We start from the raw sequence: 21,894 nt of genomic DNA, 5'->3' as shown, positions 1-21,894 counted from the left end.
CTCTCAGAATGCTATAACAGTCCAGAGCAGATACAGGCATTATGTCATGCCCCTAAACGTAGAGTTTTAATGACCTTAGGTATTTTTGCATAGTGTATATCTATGTCTGGAAAACTCATTAAGGTGTATCAAAAATGATCCCAGCACACACCTGAGCAGGTACCTTTCAATCTCTTTTCTCAGGAGATAAACAAGAGCACCTCCTTCAGCCAAAAGATGCTGCTGATGTATTTATAACTACAAAATTTCTTTCCCCTTTAATTAATCCCAGAGCAAAAAGCCACATTCCGATTATTCTCCAACATGACTTCCCTATGCAAGGCTCTTTGGCCACAATCCGGCAGTGCCCATTCCTCCTCTGTGAAATTCATGGCTACCTCCTCAAAGGAGACAGAATCCTGAAAGAGGAAGAATATTTTCCTTAGCAGATAGCCCCATGGAAGGACAAGCTAAATTTCCTCTTATTTCATACAATTAAAACACACAATTTTGCAATGAATGCACATTTTCTTGCATTGTTGGAATAACTCTACAAAGTTGATGAAGCTATTCCAAAGTACACAGGATTATTTCAATTTATATGATTTAGCTACATTCAGGATACAAACCAGCAAAAGAGCTTCCCATGGCACAGAATGCAGCACAGGTGCTTAGGGGAGTAGTATGCTCCACCCTCCTCCTGCCTGGGTGAGCAAATTACAGGGACTTTAGACAACACCTATCCAAGATAGGGGGTTTTCCCTCCTACTACTATTCAAATTCTTGGCGACAATAAGGGGTCCTTGGTGCTTTCTGAGCTTGGTTGTTTTCTTGCATGTCTCATTACCCAAACTAGATAACATCATCAGCACTGAGCTACAAATATTCTTCTTTATTGGTATCTTGGAGGCAAGCTTGGAAATCCTGTGTGACTTCACTGAAATCTTTTTATCTCACAGCTTGTTACTTCTTTATAGTGTGACTGAAACATTTTTATTGTATGAAATATTTTGCTTTTAATTGTGAAGAGTATTTACATGGAAACCTATATTTCACATTATTACCATATAATCAAAGCATTTTTCCTACACTTGTAGTAGTTTTTATGCTATGCTTGACTTCACTCATTCCATTTGTAATTGTTTTGAGTATTTCCATAAAATGTAAAAGCATTTTCTATTTTTACACCTGTCTTAGATACTGGATTTTGTATTTTCACATCAACTCTGTAGAGCAAATCAAGTTGTTTGAGTGTGACATGAGAAGACTCCATCTTGCTAAAGAACTGGCCATAATCTGAGCCTGAGGCCCCCATATGGTTCCATTCTCCGATGAAGCTTCCCCTACCTGAGTTGGGGTCATAGCTGTTGTTTCTGCTCCATTACAAAGAGGAGACTTTTCAGGGCTGAATGCCTTTTCATTCCCTGTGAACAAGAGAAAATGAGGAAAAACAGTTTTTAAGACTTATGAATAAGCTCTTAGGAAGCACTATACACAAAAGCCATCTCATGCACAAGCCTAGGATTCGGTGTAAAAGAAGCTCAGTCCCATTGCCTTCAGAAAAGACCCTCTCTTACTTGACAAAGTGACCCAAACTAGATTGTCCTGGGAGATCTTCCCAAAGAGCAGTTCTTAAGAGGAACTGAATAGATCTCCCCTTTCTTTGGGATGCACTATGACCATTTCCTTCCATGGTTCCTCCATCTGAAAGACCAGCTAGTATTAGAAACCCTGATGAGATGGATGCTACCAGCTTGGCTGGGTTCAAAAGAGTTGGACCAATTCATGGTATCTATTGTTATTAGCCTTGATGATATCTACTGGGAGAATAGTGGGCTTCCTTGTGTTGTTGGTGGACCACTGTGCGAAGAGATTGCTGAACCAGATGAGCCAGAGGTCCAATATAGCAGGCCAGTTTTACATTTTTATTTATATCCTCTTTATGATGGACAGCTGAGGGACCATCTCTTGCCAGTCACATCTATCTGACCCACTAAAACAGGGAGGCAAGGTATGTTGCAGGTCCCATCCCCTAAGGAGATAGCAATAGCAATAGCAGTAGACTTATATACCGCTTCATAGGCCTTTCAGGCCTCTCTAAGCGGTTTACAGAGAGTCAGCATATTGCCCCCAACAATCTGGGTCCTCATTTTACCCACCTCGGAAGGATGGAAGGCTGAGTCAACCCTGAGCCGGTGAGATTTGAACCGCTGACCTGCTGATCTAGCAGTAGCCTGCAGTGCTGCTTTTAACCACTGCGCCACCTTGGCTCTGTGGTGGGACCCAGAAGGGCCATCTCCATGGTGGTGCTCTCTCTCTGGAAGATCATCCCTCCAGAAATTAGACAGGCTTCCACTCTAACACTCTTTCAGAAGGTCCTCAAAATGTTCTGCTGGGGAACCCAGAGTGGGATGGAGCTCATTAAATAGCTAGTATGAATGTATGTTGTCGTCTGGATGGGAGGGGGGGTTGTTATTTTTTTCTTTTTCTTTCTTTTATATTGTGTTTTTATGACCTTGTAAGCCGCCTTGAGTCACCATGTGCAAGTCGGCGGCAATATACATTTTCTAAATAAATAATAGACATAAAAGGCAGTGTGATGGCTCAGAAGATGCTGGGCTTGTCATCTAGAAATATATACGGTATTTTTCAGAGTATAAGCTACATTTCCCTACTCTAAGAGGGTGAAAATTTGGGTGCATCATATACTGAATGTAGTCTCGCCCACCCACTGGCCACCACCGTTTGGCCTCTGCCTCCCAGCAATTTGCCTCCTTGCAGCAAACATCCTATTTCAGTTTTAGAACAGCCTGATTAGCACAAGCAGCAGTTTATTGGTTGGATCGGCCTCCTGAGCACCAGCTGTTTCAGGCTGCAGGGATTGCCATTGCCTATTGTTGCCTCCATATGCCCTATATTCGGCCTCCAAATCCCATTTTTGGCCTCTGCACCCCATTTTCGGCCTCCGTGTGCCACATTTTCCGCACATTCCAATCCTCGCTGCCCGGAACAGGCAGAAAATGGGGTGTAGAGAGGCCAAAGATGGGGACATACAGACGCTAAAAATGGGATGTGGAGGCTTAAAAAGAGGCATGGGGAGGCGCCAATAGGCAATGGCAATCCCTGCAGTTTGAAACAGCTGATCATTGGGAGGCCCAATCAGCTGCTTGTGCTAATCAAACTGCACTGAAACTGAAACTAGCTGTTTGCTGCAAGGAGGCAAACTGCTGGGAGGCAGAGGCAGATTCCGCCCCCCCTTGTTTTCCTCCCCAACAGCTAGGTGCATCTTATACTTCGGAGCATCTTATACTCCGGAAAATATGGTGTGTGTGTGTGTAATAGAAATAATGTGAGGTTTCCCCTTCTCTGGAATTATCTGGTAAATGAAACAGAATCATTTGCCTAAATAAAAACTCTCCAATTATGCATTCCAAGAAAGATTAACTAGACACTTAAGAAATCATTGACATTGTTGGAACACATTATAATCCTTTTCAGCTACAAGGATGAAGTTCTCTCACCTGCTTCATTCCCAGCTCATTGTCTGCTGCCTGGCTCAGAAGGAACCCTTCAACCAAGACCACTGCCTGGGAACAGGTTTCAGTTCCACATTCCCTGACCCAGCTCTCTATCTCTGGAAGCAGGATGGCCAGGAACTTTTCCAGGACCACCAGATCCAGCATCTCAGCTTTGGTGCTCCTTTGTGGCTTCAGCCATTTACGGCAAAGCTGGTGGAGTTGGCTGCAAACTTCCAGGGGCCCCTTGGCCTCCTGATAGCAGAAATTCTGGAAGCGCCAATGCTGAATGTCTGAACTGATAGTGCCATCATGGGAGATGTTCTGGCTGGTTGTTTTCCAAAATTCTCTACTGTTTCCAGTTTGAATGGCAGGAAAGACTTTTCCCACTCTCAGTTCTGCTGACCTTTGCATATCTTTTTTTTTTTAATCTGTTCTAATGCACCTCCAACAGGAACCAAAAATTTCCTGGTCTACAGAGCAATCTTTAATCACATCTATATTTTACCAAACCAGGATTTGGCTATGATTTATTTTCCATACTAGACAAGGAGTAACTTCAAAAGCAAGTTAACAGACTTGCCTCTTGGTGAGATGGGCAGCTTATATATTTTATAATAAATTTTAAAAATCAAGTTGACATGCTTGCATATATTCCGAACTGAAAAACAGAACAAAACAAAAATCAGAATAGCAGATTACTGTAGTCCTTGTAATCCAATTGCAGAGAATCATGTTTTTGCTTGGAGAAGTTTGTCCCATTGGATCTTTTAATTAAAATCCCTCTAGAATGAAAGTCCAGGAAGATCCATAATCAGCAGTAGATAGGCAATAACTCCCTCCTCTTTTCCATGATAATCAACTGTCATACACATAGTCCTTGACTTAATGACCACAATTGAGCCCAAAATTTTTGTTAAGTGAAAGATTTGTTAAGTGAGTTTTGCCCCATGTTACAACCTTTCTTGCCACAGTTAAGGGAATAACTGAAGTTGTTAAATTGGTAACCCAGTTAAGTGAATCTGCTCTTCCCAGACACTTTGCTTGTCAGAAGGTTGCAAAAAGTGATCACATGACCATGGGACACAGCAACTGTCCTAAGTACAAGTCAGTTGCCAAGCATCTGAATTGACTATGGAGATGCTGCTAAAATGGTCACTGAAAAATGGCCATAAGTCACTTCTTTCAATGCTGTTGTAAGTTTGCAATTCAATTCAAACCAATCTCAGTTTGTATACAGGTTGTGCACTGACAATGAAGGTTTGAATTATGAATTATTGAATGGTCACTAAATGAACTGTTGTTAAATCGAGGAGGACAGTTACCTCCCCACCCACCCACCCCCGCACTCTTCTGTTCTGGAAGGTTTGGACAGAGAGAGGGCTCCTCCCCACACATCTCTCAGATACAGATCCAGCCTCTCCTCCAGATTTCCAACACAAAAGGACCCCCGCCCCCACACACTCCTAATACTTGATCCCTGGAGGAGGCTGGAGAGAGACAGCCAGCCAAAGCCTCTTCCCTTCAAGTACAAGTTAGGAAGATCCTTTCCAAGTGGCTGAGTGGCTAAGAAACTAAGCTTATCGATCAGAAAGGTCGGAGGTTCGAATCCCTACTAGAGGTCTCCTGCGTGAGCAGGGGGTTGGACTAGATGACCTCCAAGGTCACTTCCAACTCTGATACTGTTAAAAAAAAGTTTCCTGGAACGCTGGAAACCCCGACAGCCAGCCGGGGAAGGGTTGCCCTTCATCCTGTTTTCCTACTGGGGTGCAAATGGGTCTCCCCTCTCCCCAGTCACCCTCAACCCCTTCCCAGATTCCCAGCGATCTGTGATTTTGTTTCGTCGCTGGTTGCTCCTGGGAAGAGCGACGGCAAAACAAGCCGGGATCCTCAATCCCACCATGACTTCCCCGCTCGCTCCTTGCCTTCCAGGAAGGGAATAAGGCCGAGCATTAGCGCTCCTTCCTAGAGAGGCGAGACGCTCTGGGAAAGGATAATGGCCGAATGAAGCTGAGCATGCGCTGTAAAGCTTCGTTGCCTGGAAGTGAGGGTCGCCTAACAAAAAGAAAAAAGAAAGAAGCCCTTGCCTCTCTAGGAAGAGCGCTCTCTCGCCCTCCATGCAGAGGCACCTGTAGACAAAGAGGGTGGGAGCGGCTCTTGTTTTCACCAGCACAAAAAAAAAAAAGCGAGGAAGCCGAATTGCAAATCCCCCCCACCTCCCCCAAAAAGCGGGTTTAACCAGGAAGGCTGGGAAGAGGCTGTTGAGTGTTGGGAGAACGATCCTTTTGCCCACCCCAGGGTGGGAATAGGCTGGGAAGCCCTGCACGCATCATCCTCATTGGCTATCCTGCAGGTCCCCGGGTGGATCTCGGCACCTGCAGCGATCCGGAGAGATTGGAAAGCGCCTGCGCCCTCGTTCCGCAAGTGGCCCGTTTTCTGATCCTGGAAGGTCCTGGGGGCGGCGAGGGTGGTGGCGGTGGTATTCTGGATGGCGCGTTGCTCAGAGGGGAGACAAATGGACATTTGGATTGCGGTTCTTGGTTGATTTTTTTCCCTCTTGAATTTGGAAGAGGAAGGCATCTGATCCTGCCTGTGATGTCTCTTAGGAGGACAAATCACAGAGAGAATATTTATGAGGCTATTCTAGAGCTATTTTCCTAATAGCTGGACTGTTATAAATTGACGTGGAATTAAGGAGGAGCTTCCTACCAGTGAGGACAGTTAACTAGTTGGAACAGCTCGGAAGTTTTGGGTTTTAAAGAGGTTTTTTTAAAAAAAGAGACTGGACAGCCGCCTGTCTGAAATGGTATAGGGTCTCCTGTTTGAGCAGGGGGTCGGACTAGAAGACCGCCAAGGTCCCTTCCAGCTCTCTTCTGATTTGATGGATTGAAAGTCACTTTGTGGACAAGTGACTTGACTAGGTAGAATGGAACTCCAATGGTCTGCAGGGAGAGGAGCCGCCGAAACCTGGGAGCCTGTCAATTGGCCGGGAAGCAGAGGAGATTTTGGGGGAAGAGGCAGCCCAAGGGGCATCCCCAAGGGTCCCCGCAGGTCCGAGCCTGAGAGCTATGCCCAGGCGGTGGCCCTGGCTGATGGATGCCTGGTCGGCCCTGCAGCCCCTGAGGAGCTGGCAAAGGGGCAGGTGAGAGAATTTCATTCCAGGAGCTTTCTAAGATGATAATATGACAAGCAATGACCTGAATTGCCAAATTCTTTCAAGGCCTTACCCATCTTTTCAGGAACTATTCTCAAAAGTGGTACATTGCACAGATGCAAATTAGTAGAAAGAATTATCAAGACAGTGAAAAAATGATACTAAATAAGGCATGAATGCTACCGGTATTATTTGGTGCTTAAAATGGAACTTTGCCTACATATAGTAGTAACTGTGTATGTAGTGTATGTAACTGTGTATGTAACTGTATGTAACTATGTAGTTACTACATAGTAGTAACTGTGAGAGGGATCTTGGAGTCCTAGTGGACAACCATTTAAATATGAGACAGCAGTGTGCAGCAGCTGCGAAAAAGCCAACACAGTTCTAGGCTGCATAAACAGAGGGATAGAATCAAGATCACGTGAAGTGTTAATACCACTTTATAATGCCTTGGTAAGACCACACTTGGAATACTTCATTCATTTTTGGTTGCCATGATGTAAAAAAGATGTGGAGACTCTAGAAAGAGTGTAGAGAAGAGCAACAAAGATGATTAGGGGATTGGAGGCTAAAACATATGAAGAACGATTGCAGGAACTGAGTATGTCTAGTTTGATGAGAAGAAGGACTAGGGGAGACATGAGAGTAGTGTTCCAATATCTCAGGGGCTGCCACGAAGAAGAGGGAGTCAAGCTATTCTCCAAGGCACCCGAGGGTAGAATAAGAAGCAATGGGTGGAAACTAATCAAGGAGAGGAGCAACTTAGAACTAAGGGGAAATTTCCTGACAGTTAGAACAATTAATCATTGGAATAACTTGCCTCCAGAAGTTGTTGGTGCTCCATCACTGGAAGTTTTCAAGAAGAGAATGTACAGTCAGTTATCTGAAATGGTATAATATTTCCTGCCTCAGCAGGGAGTTGGACTAGAAGACCTCCAAGATCCCTTCTAACTCTGTTATTCTGTTCTATTCTATACTTGAAAAGAATATGTAGAACTAAACATTTAAACTTAATAGGCAGTTAGAGACCCAATGAAATACATTGCTCGAGTTGCCCTTCAACTGCAATTTTAATAGGCTTAGGACATGGGCCTTCCCCACCAAAGCATTACAATGCCACTATGCTTTAACTGCTAGGCCAGAGATCTCCCCGTTGCAAGAGGCAACAGAAAACCAAGCTTGTTGTTAAATCTAAATCTAAATACGCCAGGTGGAACATATACTAAGAGCACTTAGACAAATATACCACCCTATAGTGCTTTGGAGCACTCTGAGCGGTTTACAATGTCAGCCTATTGCCCCCAATAATCTGGGTGTTTGTTTTACTGACATTGGAAGGATGGAAGAATGAATTTACCTTGAGTCAGTCAGGATCGAACTCCTGGCAGTGAGCAGAGTCAGCCTGCAATACTCCATTCTAACCACTGGGCGATCATGGCTCTAAACGGACATTATTAAAACCACAAGGAAAAAAGGGGCCACATCCTTGAAGAAAAGAGCAAAAGTAAGTCACCCAGAGTTGTGATCAGATGGGCAGGAAACAAATTTGATAAAGAAACAGAAGTAGAGGAAGAACTCAGGAAAAAAAAGAATAAAAAGAAGAAATAATCAAAAGAAGCACAGAAGCAGCAGAGCATTTATCCAGAAATAGCCAAATACAAAGATTAATCATTAGCAGTTGGATTTGGGTTGGGTAGAAGGCAAGGCAAGGAAGTTATAGTCATGGTCATCAAAAAGTGGATCATAAATCAGTTTGGTTTTTTTTAGATACAGGAACTCTTCATGGAGGAGATCTCAGCAGACTCACTTGGAAGAGGAGATCAACCCAGCCCTTCTCGAGAGCTTTTCAGGAGGATCTCACAAGAAGACCCACCTCAGGTCACTCCTCCATGTAAGTGAATGTATCTTAGTCAATGTATCTTCTGAAAGCCCAGGCTCCTTCTATTCGTGAACTGCTTTGGCAATGAAATTCTAGGCCTTTCTCCTTTATTGTGCATCCCCAGGCCTTATTCACAAATCCTACAATAATCTGTTTTCCTCCCCTTTCTCTCCTTAACAGGGCAAGGAAGAACATTAATGGAAATCCATGAAATGGTCCCTGTTTATGATGGAGCAGAAGTAGCATGTGTGCATCCAACTCAGGTAGGGGATTGAATCCCACGAGGGGACTGTTTGGTATGGGGCTCAGTGCACAACCTGCTCCTCAGCAAAAGAGGGTGTGGAGGCCACACTTCCTGTTGAGTCCTATTCAGTTTAGTATTGCCTTCAGGAGTGTTGTTGAGCTACAAAAAGAAAATGTACAAACTGAGAGGCTGGTATTGTAATAAAGGTAACGGTAACATGTATTACCAACAGTGGTAATTCCAGTGGTAATTGGCACACTGGGTGCTATTCCAAAAGCACTGGAATTACATTTAAAACAGTTAAAAATTGACAAAATCACCATCAGTCAAATGCAAAAAGCCGCACTGCTTGGATCTGCACGCATATTACGAAAATATGTTACGACGTCCTAGGCCCCTGAGTGGGGCCCGACTAGTAACCAATGCCAAATCCGGCGAAACAACTGGCCGCTGTGATACAATTGTATAATAACAACAACAGCAGCAACAGCAACAATAATAATATACTTTATTCATTAAACCTGAAACTCAGCCAACTGAACATTCAAAAATGCATTACAAATACGAGTAACAGGTGCTAATGGTTGATACGTTTTGCTGCCAGCGTCCTAGGTATCAACCAAGTACCTTCTTAAAATATAAGATGTTCCGAGTAGCACAGTTTTTTGCAGTTCCGCTGATGTTATTGCAGGAAGCTTCAATTTGTTGATGTATCTTGTAAAATTCTTGGACATGGTGCCAAGTGCCCCGATGACAATGGCTATCACTGTTATATGCTTCATCCATAACCGTGTAGTTTCGATTATTTATTAGTATTGTAATAAAGAAATGCAATTTGTTGTTGAGAGAAATTAATTTTTTTTCTTTTACCTGAGGTAAGTTAATATAAGTCATGAGGTAACATCCTTGTCTCATGACCATAACTGAGCTCAAGATTTCTGTTACTAAGCAAAGCAGTGGTTAAGGGAGTTTGGCTCCATTTTACCATCTTTTTGCCATAGTTGTTAAGTGAATCACTGCAGTTGTTAAGTGAATTGCACTGTTGTTAAGTGAATCCAGATTCCCTCATTTACTTTCCTTGCCGGAAGCCGGCTGAGAAGGTTACAAATCGTGATAACATGACCCTGGGACAGTGCAACTGTCATAAGTACATGTCAGTTGCCTAGGGCTGAAGTATTGATCATGTGACCAAGGGATACTGCTACATCATGTGTGAAAACTCATCATGTCATTTTTTTCAGTTCTGTGCAGCTTTGGTCACTAAAAGAATGGTTGTAAGTCAAGGATTACCTGTATAATGAACATAAATTAAAATAGGTGAAAGAAGCAAATACTGTATATTGGCATTGTATAAGAGTGCAGAATACCATTTAAAACATTTTAAAATGTGGATGGTTTATAGCGAGATATTCAAACTCGAAATAAGGAGGAATCTCCTAACTCGAGAACTGTTAAGCAGTGGAGAAATTTTTCATTTTGGAGGTGTGGGGGCTCCATCGCAGGAGGTTTTCAAACAAAGATTAGACTGCTATTTTCTGCGATGGTCTAACTCTGGAAAACCACAAAAGTGCTTCTTCAAGAGGCAACTGGATTTTCTGTTTTTTTCTTTGAAGATATTTCGCTTCTCATCCAAGAAGCTTCTTCAGCTTGGACTGGACTGGATGATGGGGAATGGGTTATACTTCTTGCAGACAGCTGGTAATTTGCATTCTTTTAGAGAGTCATTGAGGTCACCTGGAGGTTTATCTGTGTCTTCAGGGTCACCTGAGTGGTGCAAATGGGTCTGGAGCCTGTGTTGTAGATTGGAAATAGATTATGTCTGCCATGACCTGCATGACTGAGAATCTCCATAAACCCTGGAAAGTTGTTGGACATCTATTTTAATCCTATGAGTTTATTTATCAAATTTGAATCAATAAGAAAAGCATAACACAGTTACAGAAACACAGAAGCCTATTCACCTAAAAATCAAGAACATGAAATACAGATTTCCCAGGTGAAAAAAAACTGCACTTAAGTTGTTCCCGGCATGGTATGGTAAATGATATTGTCTGCCTCTTTTAGGGCTTCATATCCTTTGAGGAAGTGGCTGTGGACTTCACGCTGGAGGAATGGGCGCTACTCAGTGGAAGCCAAAGAGCCTTGTGGAGGGAGGTCATGTTAGAGATTTCCCTGAATATAGCCACTCTGGGTAAGATCCCTCTTTGCTCCATTCATTAGAGATTTTTAGGGATAGGAACATATTTCTATGCAACGGTCTAGGGTGATGCAGACTCCTACCTGACCATTGCATGAATTACCACTTTCCTAATCTCCAAAAATTAAACAGGATCTGATATGTGGTTTGGTCTTGGATAGGAAACTGCCAGGATGTCCAGAGTCTTTTGGCAAGGCCAACAAAGAAAACCATCCAGGAGGAAGACATGATATTTCTCCATTGGCCAAGAAAAGGACTGGTGTGAATGTGTAAAGCCAGAGGAAACTACAAATAAGAACATCAATTTCTCCCCTATTTTATTTAGCTGTTTTCATATCACAGATTACTTTTTTCCATTACATTAATGAAACCATACTGGGGGCCAATTGTTCTTACCTGCCTCATATAGTTCTTTATTTTACTATATGAATCCAGTGGCCCTTAATAAAAATGGATCTTCACTCACAGACTCAGAGAGAGAAGAGTCCAATAGAGCCGAGGTGGCAGAGTGGTTAGAGTGCAGTACTGCAGGCTACTTCAGCTGACTGCTAGCTGTAGTTCAGCAGTTCAAATCTCATCGGCTCAAGGTTGATTCAGCCTTCCATCCTTCTGAGTTTGGTAAAATGAGGACCCAGATTGTTGGGGAAAATATGCTAACTCTATAAACCGCTTAGAGAGGGCTGTTAAAGCACTATGAAGCAGTACATAAGTCTAAGCGCTACTGCTATTGCCAATAGGCTGCTCAATGACAAAGGTATGAGTGACTGAAGGCTGCCTCCAGTTCCGAGAGGCGTTATAACAGGCATGTCTGCATATCTAGGAGCAACATTCAGTGATAACCCCAAGTTACAAACCACCTCAATGCAGGATACAATCACCCCACCCCTCCAGAATCAAATTTTAGCAGCTGCAACCCCACCCCATTCTCAACCACCAAAAAGGGAGGTAGGAGACTCGTGTAGTTGTTCAGAATATCCAAGTTGAGTGACAGCCTCTTGAAGATGGGGCACATTCCTGCCTTTTCTGAGCAGGAAGAGAACAGCATTTTACCATTATTCTATATACGGTTCTTGGTCAACTTTATTTCCCATTAGTAGAGCAGGAATTGTAGATGGGAGAATCAAAGATGAAGAGAGAAGCATCCAGTTCCTTAGGACTGGAATTCCAAATAAGCCAGGAAGACAAACCTTTGGTCAACTCATCCTGATTTGCTCAGCTTCCTCTAATTTTGAGCAGTATTGTCTTCTGGGTGCTTTCCAATTTCTCACAGGGGTTAAATAAATGATAGTCCTACTGTATCATCTTTTCCCTTGGGAAGGTCAGGGCTGCAGTCTATAGATACAATAAGATTGGAGAACTATTGAGGGGGTCACTGTTATTGCCAGTGTATAGGCCTGAGTATGGGCGTTTGTTTGTTTGTTTATTTCCCACCTTTATTATTTTCATACATAACTCAAGGCAGTGAATATACACCATATTGCTTCCTCCTCTTATTTACCCCTTAACAACAACCCTGTGAATGAGTTGGGCCAAGGGAAAGTGACTGGCTCAAAGTCACCCAGCAGACTTTCATCCTGGATTAGAACTCAAGTCTCCTCACTTCTAGTCTGGTTCCTTAACCACTTGATCAAAGTGGATCTACATTTTACTTTTATTAGGTTGGCTAGATTGGCCCCTTGTCCTCTGTCACACTGCTCTGGGAGTCACTGGATTTGCGTCATCTCCTGCAAAATCATGGCTGTATAGGCGACCCTCTGTGGAAATGTAATCCAAAATGCCATGTATACAATATATAGTGAGTATATTAAATTGCGATTGTCAAATTACCTTCCTACCATTGTCCAACAGCTGTTGCCAAGTTTGAAACCTGGAGTATATTCATAATAAGGAGATCCCATTCATCTTTCTAAATTCTAACAGGAACTTCTTTTTCCTTTTTTTACAAGCAGGGGATAGGCAGACCACTGAGAACGACAAGCAGCCAAGGTTGGTACCACTGGAAACAGTTGAGTATGAAGTGGAAGAACTGATGTTTGGCCATCAAGGGGGTCCAGAAAGCCAAGAGAAAAGCAACACAGAAGATGGAGGAAAGAGTTCTCCCACTTCTTTCCCCTTTGAAATCCATCAATTCCTAATCCAGGAAGAAAACACAAATGGAAAATACGCTGGATGTGACCAGAGAGAGACAAATACATTTAATTTACATGAATATTGTAGAAGTCAGGCTAAAAGGAAAGAGTATGGTTGCAGACAATATGGAAGAAATGTTAATACTTTCTTCTCTCTTGGTTTGCCCAAAAAACTCTACAGGAAACACCAACCACATACGTTTATAAAATTTGGGAGGGGTTTTAGTCTGAGCACTTACATTAATTCCCATGAAGGATTTCCCACAGAGGTGAAGCCGTGGAAATGCATGAGCTGTGGCAAGAGCTTCAGTACAAACAGTAACCTCGTTCGCCATCAAATGATCCACACAGGTGAAAAGCCCTATAAATGCCTGGAGTGTGGCAAGAGCTTTATTGAAAACAGAGATCTTATGCGTCATAGAAGGATCCACACGGGAGAGAAGCCATATAACTGCATAGAGTGTGGAAAGGCCTTCAGAACCAACGGTCATCTGACTCGCCATCAAAAGGTCCATACAGGTGAAAAACCATATCAATGCATGGACTGTGGGAAGAGCTACATTGAAAGCAGAGATCTTACTTGTCATAAAAGGATCCACACGGGGGAGAAGCCATATAAATGCAGGGAGTGTGGAAAGAGCTTTCCTCGGAATAGTGCCCTGCTTTGCCATAAAAAAATCCACACTGGAGAGAAGCCTTATAAATGTATGGAATGTGAGAAGAGCTTCATTAAGAAAGGGCAGCTTATTTCCCATCAAAGGATCCACACAGGTGAAAAGCCATACAAGTGTATGGAATGTGGAAAGAGCTTCAGCAGAAACAATAACCTGACATCCCATCAAAGAATCCACACAAGGGAGAAACCGTACAAATGTATGGAGTGTGGAAAGAGTTTTAACTATAACAGTGGCCTCTCCCGCCATCAGAGGAAACACACAGGTGAGAAACCATATAAATGCACAGTGTGCGGGAGGACCTTTATTCAGAAAGGACAACTTATTTCCCATCAAAGGATCCATACAGGTGAGAAACCATATACATGCATGGAGTGCGGAAAGACCCTGAGTAGCAAGAGTGCCATTGCCTACCATCGAAGAATCCACACTGGGGAGAAACCCTATAAATGTGCTGAGTGTGGTAAGACCTTTATTCAGAAAGGGCAACTTATTTCCCATCAAAGATTTCACACAGGGGAGAAACCATATAAATGCATGAAGTGTGGAAAGAGCTTCAGTAGTACCAGTGCCGTCACCTACCATCAAAGAATCCACGCTGGTGAGGAAGCATACATTCACACATGAGGAAAGATATGATAGAGGAATTGCCTTGCCTTCACTGAACCAGACATAGAAATAGGCGAGAGGAAGGCTGAGGCAGCATAAGGGAACTTTCTTCTCACTCGCCCTATACTCCATGCATGCCCAGATATGAGGAAGAGGAGATCTTTCAATGGGATTATTCCTGTGGAACTTGGTTGCCATGTTGATGGCTAAAGGAATGTTGGAACGAAATGTGGTGGTAGTGTACCCCAGTAGAGGGAAGAAAAAGATGATCCACCAAGCTATAGCAGTGGCTCCTAACCTTTTGGGCACCAGGGACCAGTTCCGTGGAGAGAGGTTTTTCCACGGACCGGAGAGGGTCTGGTTTCATGTGCTGTCTACATCCTGCAGATGGGGCTTGTTTACACGGCCCAGTTTCTGGCATGCTGCAGCCCAGTGCAGGTCCACGGACTGGGGATTGGGGACCCCTGAGCTGTAGAAAGTGTTGAAAAGGATGTGTGCAATTTTTAAAATAATCTTTTAGCCATTCATCCGTGAGTAAAAGTCCATATTAATCATTTGTTGAGATTTACCTTAAGGCGATTTATATGGGTCTTTAACATTTAATATAACCAATATAAATGAAATCCAATTAGCCATTCATCCTTGAGTAAAAGTCCATATTAATGCTTTTTTGAGATTTACGTACCTTAAGGTGATTTATATGGGTCTTTAACATTCAATATAACCAAGATAAATAAATTCCAAACTGCATGTCCCTCTTTCCAATCTACATTGCCCAGATTATTTTGTGTATACATTTCCCAAATTCCATGATGGAATTTGATGATTTCTTGAACATGGCCTCCTGTATCCTTTGTCTAAGGGAGTCGACAATCAGGTGCAATGGTTAGAGATTTGGATTGCAAGAGAGAGGAGATTTTCCTTTTGTTTTTTCTCTTTTGTTCAGGTGTCTCTTCCCCACTTTCCCCTCCTTTTTTTCTGTTTGGCTGTATTCCCATACAGGTAATTCTCGGCGTGTGACTACAATTGAGCCCAAATTTATGTTGCTAAACAAGACAGTTCGCTACCTCAGAATTACAGGGTTCTGTGTGTGTTGCAACCATTTTGCGGGAAATGGGCCTTAAACATTTGAAAAATTGAACTGGTTACCCCATTGTATGTAGGAGGAAAAATTTTGGTATGAGAGCCTACCAACAAATAATGCATGCGAGAAAAAAAATGAGGCCAATGGTGACTCATCTTGGGGTCATGCTGGAGGCTCCGAATATCAGATAGAACCTTGTCACACTAAGTTACACCATAAAAATGAGAATTACAAAGTTTAATATAATTTCTTTTGAAAAAAGCACTGAATTTAACTTGATATTAACTCAAAATTGTTTTTGTGACCATAACATGCTTGTAAATTACTATTTGAAGGTTCAGCATTAAAGGTAAGAATGTAAATGCATGTCTTAATACCAAGAATTACTATTTAACCCTAGTGTTGCATAACGGTTTCTTCAAAATGGTGCAGCAATAGTCGTTATCGATTTTATGCATCCATTTGAACATACTTTCTATGTCATCTTGTTTTGTTTTGGATAGTGTGTGTACCTATAACTCTGTGTTAGGCACAAGCAATGTAACAGATGTGGCAGGCGGTGTTGCCGAAGCAGGTTTCCCGCAAACACTCCTCGTCTTCCTTTCAAAGGCACAGATGGTGACTGTGTTCCAATTTTCCATAGGGAAGGTTGCCTTGAACCTTACTGTTGATTGTGTCTGGGTGAATTTTAGTTGTGATACTTCAGTATAGATTACACAGTTTTAATTGCAGTGCCCTGAAACATGTATATTTGAGTGTGACTCGTAGCCACAATTATTACCAGAATCAAAATGCAGGGTTTCAGGACTGCATTGCAATAGCGTTAGTGAATGTTATCGACTTAAAGCACAGAATACTCACTCATTTTCAATTAAAAGTTCCATATCCGATTGGTCATCTTCAATTTCTGGAACATACTCGGATCCACTTGGTTCATATAAGTATGAACTTGCTTCCATATCGTGGAAAAGAGGCATTGTTTCGATATTCATGTCAGTGGTGGGATTCAAATCTTTTTACTATCGTTTCTGTGGACGTGGCTTGGTGGGCATGGCATGGCTTGGTGGGTGTGGCTTGGAGTGGCAGAGAAAGCTTACTGTAAAATCTCCATTCCCTCTCCACTTGAGGGGAAGGTTACTGCAAAATCCTCATTCCCTCCCGATCAGCTGGACTCAGGAGACAGAGAATAGATGGGGGCAGGGGCAGTCAGAGGTGGTATTTCCTGGTTCTCTGAACTACTCAAAATTTCCGCTACCAGTTCTCCAGAACTGGTCAGAACCTGCTGAATACCACCTCTGATTCATGTGTCCAGAAACAGAGGCAACACTAGGCGCTGCAGGCTCCATCCTTGCTACGTCACATGGGAGCAACCAAGCATGTCAATTGGCTGCTGCAAATATAACCCTGTAGTTATTTGTACTCACATATTATTTTTACGTTTTGTCTTGCACCCCCTTCCCATGAGTTGTAAGCCGCCCTGAGTCCCCTCAGGGAAAAGGGCGGCCTATAAGTGACAATAAAAATACTAAAAAAAAAAAAAAATACTAGTTCTGAGTTTTTATGTGTTAGTGTAAATAGAAACTTGTAATTTTGCTATTTGTGGTGAATTTATTTAAAAATTTTATGAAATAAGTTCTTAAAAATTTAAGTCATGGTATATAGAACCTTGTCACACTCTTAACTCATTTTCGTCGAAAATGTCAGATAGAACCCTGTAATTCTGAGGTAGCGAGTTGTTAAGTGAGTCTTGCCCCATTTTACGACCTTTCTTGCCACAATTAAGTGAATCATTGCACATTAAGTTAGTAACACAGTTGTTAACTGAAATCTGGCTTCCCCATTGACTTTGCTTGTCAGAAGGTCACAAAAGGTGATCACGTGACCTTAGGACACAGCAAATGGCATACCAGTTGCCAATCTGAATTTTGATCACATGACCATGAGGATGCTTCAATGGTCATAATTTTCGGTGAACTTTGAATGGTCACTAAACAAATGGTTATAAATCGAGAACTACCTGCCACAAATTTATCTATCAGCAATCTTTAGCCAATTGTTAACTGAAAATATTTTTTTAATTGAATGATTTCAAAACCTGCTTAACAAGAAATTGACCAGCTGGACTGAATTTGCCCTATTGGGCTGAAATTGTGGTAGCCCCATTTGGGGGGTGTCTGATAAGAAGAAGCCCGACCTTGTAACTTAATGCAGTTGGTTAGTAAATAACTGATTTGGTTATTGGGAATTTGGCTTACGTTCCTTCAGAAATAAGAATGCAACATTTGGGACTTTTTAGCTTAAAAGGTAAGTCTGAGATTGGGAGATAAAATATGTACAGTTGAAAGATCAGATTGATTCTCCATCCTTGATCAAAGCAGAAACCAAAGGAGAGATTTCCAGTACTGAAATTCATTATGGAAGATACTGGATGAACAGATCGATTAACTGGTTTCCTCAAAACTTCAGGTAAGAGTAAAACCCAATTGGCAATTTCTGGCACTTGGACAACCTTATCTGGATAAGCAGGATCAGCCCTAGTTAGAGATGGGACAGGAGAACACCAGGAATTCCAAGATTAATGGCCCATATTAAATTAGATTAGATTGGATTAGATTAAAGGGCACTGCACATCAGAACAACTAGACACAAGGACAGTTTTCCCCCGAATGCCATCATTCTGCTAAACAACTACTTCCCACAACACTGTCAAACTATTTACTAAGACTATATTACTATTATTCTTCTCATCCTTCCTAATACCTATCTCCTCTCACTTAATATAACTATGTTGCTTGTATTTTTCCGATTAATGTTGTTCTGTTTGTTTCCTAATATGATTTGATTACTTATTTGTAACATTACTATCACTAAGTGTTATATCTTATGATTCTTGATGAATGCATTTTCCCTCTCTTTATATTTTTCCCTTTTATGTACACTGAGAGCATGTGCACCAAAGACAAATTCCTTGTGTGTCCAATCACACTTGGCCAATAAAGAATTCTATTCTATTCTATTATCAGAGGGGGACAGAATGAAATTGCAGGGTTAAGAGTCCATCTTTGGCTTTGTATTCTTTTCCTTGGACATACTCCTTCCCTGAATATAACTTAATTATTTTATTCCCTTATCTGTAACTATCTTCTTATCTACATTATAATGTGCAGCAAAAATGTTTAATTGCTTTGTTGAATAAATTATTTCAGATTTTCATTCTGTGTATTTATTGCCTGAAACTTTTTCTCATACTTGGCTGGGGCAAAGCAATGCTAGACTGGGAAGTTTAAAACAATATGTCAAATTCAGTGTGGAAACTACCGCTGTGTCAATGCTGAGGAAATGGTGCTGTTTGAACTGAGCCATCACATAAATCATTGCTGATTGATGAGCCATCAAAGCAGTGCCAACTCTTATCAATCACCAGACCTGCCCAGTCCAGGAGACCTTCTTTAGGTTTTCCAATAGTGTATTCCTGCTGTAACAAAAGCCATCTTCCTTCCTTCCTTCCTGCCTGCCTGCCTGCCTGCCTGCCTCCCTCCCTCCTTCCTTCCTTCCATCTGATTCCCAGCAATTCTGGGCAGTCTCCTGCTTGAGCAGGGGGCTAGACTAGAAGACCGCCAAGGTCCCTTCCAACACAGTTATTCTGTACAGGTAGTCCTCAACTTACGACCACAATTAAGCCCAAAATCTGTTGTTAAGTGAGCAATTTATTAAGTGAGTTTTGCTCCATTTTACAACCTTTCTTGCCACCGTTAAGTAATTCACTGCAGTTAGTGAGTTAGTAATCCCGTTATTAAGTGAATCTGGCTTCCTCATTGACTTTGCTTCTTAGAAGGTCACAAAAGGGGATCACATGACCTTGGGATACAGCAACAGTTATAAATGTGAAATAGTAGCCAAGCATCTGAACTTTAATCACATGATCATGGGGATGCTGCAACGATCGTAACTGAAAAAAGATCATAAGTCACATTTTTCAGTGCTGTAACTTTAGTCACTAAATGAACTGTTGTAAGTTGAGGACTAGCTGTATTCTATTCTTGCTTATTTAAGAATAGATAAATAAATTTACTAGTTGCCCTGGGGCTCTTTCCATCTCTCTCATTTCCAGAACCCTCCATCAGTTCTCCACCTATCCCAGGAATGCATTCACATTTCCAAGAGGATGGGAGGTGGGGTGCCCAGAAGCAACAATCAAACCAATTTCCATCCAAGGCTGCTTCATTTCAGCCCCACTCATCCATCATACCTATCTTGAGAGGTCCTTGGTGGTCTCTGAGCTTGCTTGTTTCCTTGCAAACATTTCATTATTCAAACTAGGTAACATCAGTGCTAGGGGAAGCAGTGATGTTATCTATTTCAGCTAATGAAATGTCTGCAAGAAAACAAGCAAGCTCAGAGTACGGATAATGAGAAAATACATTAATAAAAAGTGGGTGGGTGTGTTGGTGTTGGTGTTGCATTTGTGCATATAAATATATATATATATATTATACATACATACATACATATATATATACACACACATACATACATACATACAACATATATATGCATGCATGCAAAATAGTGGTATACACATTTAATAGACAATATATATTTATTATAACCCCAATAAGTAAAGATTAGTATGTAGAAATTTAGGATTAGTCAATTTAATGGCATTAATAATATTAATAGTGTGTTAAAAATACTGTGCATTTAAAATAGTAAAGATTATAAATTATGGAAACTTTGAGATACATTCCCGGGATTATTAAATACTGTTAATATTTGGAGTTATTAGTAACCCTAGGCATTTGGAACATTGAAGCTATGGTGGAATTTTTTAAAATATTAAATATTTTTAGATTTAGATTTTAGATTTAGATTTAATTTAGCATTAATAGGCCGCCCTTTTCCCTGAGGGGACTCAGGGCGGCTTACAATAGTAAGGGAAGGGGAGTGAAAGACAAAATACAAAAGAGAATGTGAAATAACTAAAAAGTACTAAAACACAACATTCACTCAGTATTCGGGAGGGGCAAGAAAATTTATCCCCAGGCCTGACGGGCTAGCCAGATCTTGAGGGCTGTACGGAAGGCCTGGACTGTGGTCAGGGTACGAATCTCCACGGGGAGATTGTTCCATAGCGTCGGAGCAGCAACTGAGAAGGCTCTCCTCCGGGTGGTCGCCAGTCGGCACTGACTGGCGGATGGAATACGGAGGAGGCCCGCTCTATGCGATCTGATGGGACGCAGGGAGGTTATTGGCAGAAGGCGGTCTCTCAGATAGTCAGATCCACTACCATGGAGCGCTTTATGGGTGGTAAGTAAGACCTTGAATTGCACCCGGAGATCTACAGGCAGCCAGCGCAGCTCGCGGAGGATAGGTGTTATGTGGGCGAACCGAGGTGCGCCCACAATCACTCGCGCGGCCGCGTTCTGTACTAGCTGAAGTCTCCGGGTGCTTTTCAAGGGCAGCCCCATGTAGAGCACATTGCAGTATTCCAGCTTAGAGATCACAAGGGCTCGAGTGACTGTCGTGAGAGCCTCCCGATTCAGGTAGGGCCGCAACTGGCGCACCAGGCGAACCTGGGCAAATGCCCCCCTGGTTTTCTACTAAAGTGATATTTTAGTAGAAAATAAAAAATAAAGGGCACAAAGAAATGCTATTTATGTTTATGAACTATTGGAAAAATGATAAAGGATTATGGAAAGAGACTAATATTGTTGAAGTTGAAAGATTTGAAATACGTATATATAGTTGTTTGTACGGTTATTGTTTAAGTGATTTGAAAAAGAATTGACCCACTCAAGAACTGTCCATAAAATATGTATGGTTATATTTAAATTTAAAAAAAAATGTTTTTTAAAAAAGAAAGAAAACAAGCAAGCTCAGAGAGCACGAAGGACCCCATCATGTCAACCCTGAGTTACAAATATTCTCCTTTATTGGTACCCATCATGCCCAGCTCCTTCGCATGCTTTCTCCACACACCATCCCAGTCCCCATCCTTTTCCCAACCTCCCACCAGCCCGACTCTGGGCGACTTTGTCACCATTAGCAGAGAAGGGCGCGCGCGCGCAGATCTTTGACAGCCTTCGATGCAGAGCAAGAAGACAGGAGAAGCGGTGGGTTCCATTGGGAGACTCTCTAGGCAAAAGAAGGAAACGCGGCGGCGGGGTGGTGGTGTTCATAGCGTTTTCCTTCTCTAGGATGCAGCACTCTCTGGCCGAAGGTGGGGGGAAATTATAGGGGGAGCGATTTGCAACTGCTCTTCGCCTCAGAAGCTCTGAGGGAGCGGAGCCTATTCCCGCCTCTCCTTCTGGAAATCGGGGAAAGGGTGGAGAGTGAAGGATCCGCTGTGATCGAAGGCATCCTCGGAGGGAGTTTCCTCCCGTGGGCGCTTCGCTGAAGCCGGAGACCGAATGGAGGCCCGGGAATC

At 42.3% G+C, this 21,894-nt stretch overlaps 1 protein-coding gene across 1 annotated transcript in view; it reads left to right on the top strand.

The window, feature by feature from the left end:
- Positions 1-6,245: 6,245 nt before the first annotated feature.
- The window catches only part of LOC106545502 (uncharacterized), a 28,447-nt gene continuing 12,798 nt past the window's right edge, over positions 6,246-21,894 (top strand). Inside the window, 5 exon segments of the mRNA XM_087707993.1 lie at positions 6,246-6,636; positions 8,419-8,542; positions 8,711-8,793; positions 10,839-10,965; positions 12,918-14,386. Coding sequence (XP_087564119.1) covers positions 6,421-6,636; positions 8,419-8,542; positions 8,711-8,793; positions 10,839-10,965; positions 12,918-14,386 — 2,019 coding nt within the window. The 5' untranslated portion in view covers positions 6,246-6,420.

The sequence above is a fragment of the Thamnophis sirtalis genome, unplaced genomic scaffold (genome assembly GCF_051295495.1).
Source record: "Thamnophis sirtalis isolate CommonGarterSnake01/CBP01778 unplaced genomic scaffold, rThaSir2_p1.2 scaffold_3, whole genome shotgun sequence".
Lineage (NCBI taxonomy): Eukaryota > Metazoa > Chordata > Lepidosauria > Squamata > Natricidae > Thamnophis > Thamnophis sirtalis.
This window is presented reverse-complemented; position numbering and strand designations above follow the sequence as displayed.